This window comes from Pteropus medius, unplaced genomic scaffold (genome assembly GCF_902729225.1).
Source record: "Pteropus medius unplaced genomic scaffold, Ma_sr-lr_union100, whole genome shotgun sequence".
NCBI classification, from domain to species: domain Eukaryota; kingdom Metazoa; phylum Chordata; class Mammalia; order Chiroptera; family Pteropodidae; genus Pteropus; species Pteropus medius.
This window is the reverse complement of record NW_024352785.1, coordinates 20355396-20357173: the sequence shown is the minus strand read 5'-3', so window position 1 is coordinate 20357173 and position 1778 is coordinate 20355396. Positions and strand designations below refer to the sequence as shown.

General features: G+C 53.5%; 1 protein-coding gene across 9 annotated transcripts in view; it reads right to left on the bottom strand.

Moving 5' to 3' along the window:
* Window positions 1-1686, bottom strand: part of CPSF4 (cleavage and polyadenylation specific factor 4) — a 15625-nt gene extending 13939 nt beyond the window's left edge. For 4 of the 9 annotated variants that reach the window (XM_039848621.1, XM_039848620.1, XM_039848622.1 and 1 more), the window contains exon 1: window positions 1440-1686. In XM_039848621.1, the coding sequence (XP_039704555.1) occupies window positions 1440-1542 (103 nt within the window). In that variant the 5' untranslated portion in view covers window positions 1543-1686. Of the gene's footprint in view, window positions 1-1414 lie in introns of all 9 variants that reach the window. The other 5 variants (XM_039848615.1, XM_039848616.1, XM_039848618.1 and 2 more) reach the window with 3 other exon arrangements.
* Between the last annotated feature and the right edge of the window lie 92 nt (window positions 1687-1778).

The following is a 1778-nucleotide window of genomic DNA, read 5'->3' as shown; positions in this document are numbered from 1 at the left end:
TCTCAGGCAGACAGGATAAAATATGCCTTCAGTGCAGAACTAACAGTTCTTTCCAAAACTAAAAAGAAAATGAAGTGCAAGGACAAGACTGTGGCCTCCCCAGGCTTTAACAAACTGAACTTGGCTTGGGCAGGCTGAGTGCTGAGGGAGCCTACCAAGTCTGAAGTCAGGGCAGCACCCATGGCAAGGCATGTCCTTGACCTTTCCTCAGAAGAGGTATGTGGGCCCCTCACCAGTGAGCCTGCCCTCACAGACTCAAGTATCTGTGTTTCCAGGCTGGAGGAGGGTGAGAGGGAAAGAGCTGTCCTGCATGGATGGTTTCACAGCCTCAAACTAGTGCCATTAACACAGGGAAAGGCCACTTGTGTGAAGGCGGTGGGCATGCACAAGCACAAAGAGATCACATGTATTGAGAGCAGGTAAAAGTATCTAAATTTGAGCAGCTGCTTGTAAGATATGTAAAGTGGAGACGGTGCTTGTGGATGTATAAAAGAAGGTTGTTTGAAGTATAAGCAATATCTTGAACAGAAATGTCAGCATAACTGAGACAACTCAGAGGTCACGCATGCATGAGAAGTAAGGCCACCTGAGGGGAATGAGGCTGCAGGGGGGCTCTTCCAGCCCCAGGACCAGCGGGAAAAGAAGGGCTACACATCTCTGAGTATGGGAGACAGCTCAGGGAACAGCAGTCAGAAAAGGTCAAGAACACTGGAGAGCTCACCTGGCTCACCATACACTGAGTGGTCTTTAGCAAGTCCCTTTCCCCACCCAGGCCTCAGTTGCCCCATCTGTTGATTAAACTCAATAACCCGTAAGCTTTAATATTATAGTATTAGGTTTCAAGTGTGTCTCTAAAGGAGAGAAGATATAAAAACTGCTGGTTTCTTTTAAAGTGCTAGATTTTCTAAGTTGCGGGCGAGGAAGCCAGGAGCCACCATGTGACAGGGAACAGTGAAGGGAACTCAGGCAGATGCCTGGATGTGATAAATGACCCAGAGCTGAGGTCGAGATAAAGAAAGATACGCTCCCAGGAGTGAGTCTAATTGGGATCTCTTACAGAGAGGGAGAGGTGGTTCTCCCCTCAGTCAGACTCCTCCAACGGTCCAGTTTTGATGAAAGCAAGAAGCAGCTCATGGTAGGGAGCTGGAGGTGGGTAAGTCGGATATATAGTACTTTTCTATAGGTGGAAAGTGTGTGGGGGCGGAGGAAGGTTTTCCAATCCCGGACATACACCTTCAAGAATTATTGGAACAGCCGAACATGGTCTTGCCCTCCTGAAGACTACCTTAAACTAACCCCAGGAAATCAAAGATCCGAGGAAGGGTGCTCTCGAGTACAAGTCCCAAGACCGAGGGGGAAGGGTCCTAGGTCCCACGGGGAGGGATCCTAGGTCTGAGTAGGTCACGCCCCTCACCCGCCGTCCCCCGTCCCACGCTCACTGTCCATGCCCGGAAAGGGCAGCGGCTGCGCCCCGAGCTGCTGCTCCACCGCGATCTCCAAGTCGAACTTGATGTGGTCCACGCTGGCGATGATTTCCTGCATGGTGGCGGCGGCGGCCCCACCGGCCCGGCTCTCCCTGAGTACCTGGCCGCCCTCACACCCCTACCCGCCACGGGCCGCCGCACACGGTCCTCCTTCGCCTCGTCTCGCCTAACCTCGCCGCCGCCACTACCGCCGCCCGAGGGATGCCGGGAGCGCCTGGAGCCCGCGCCTGCCCGTCTCCCGTTCAGACCGGACCAATCGAACATGGAGTATGGGTTGCTCCGTTAGGCCCGGCT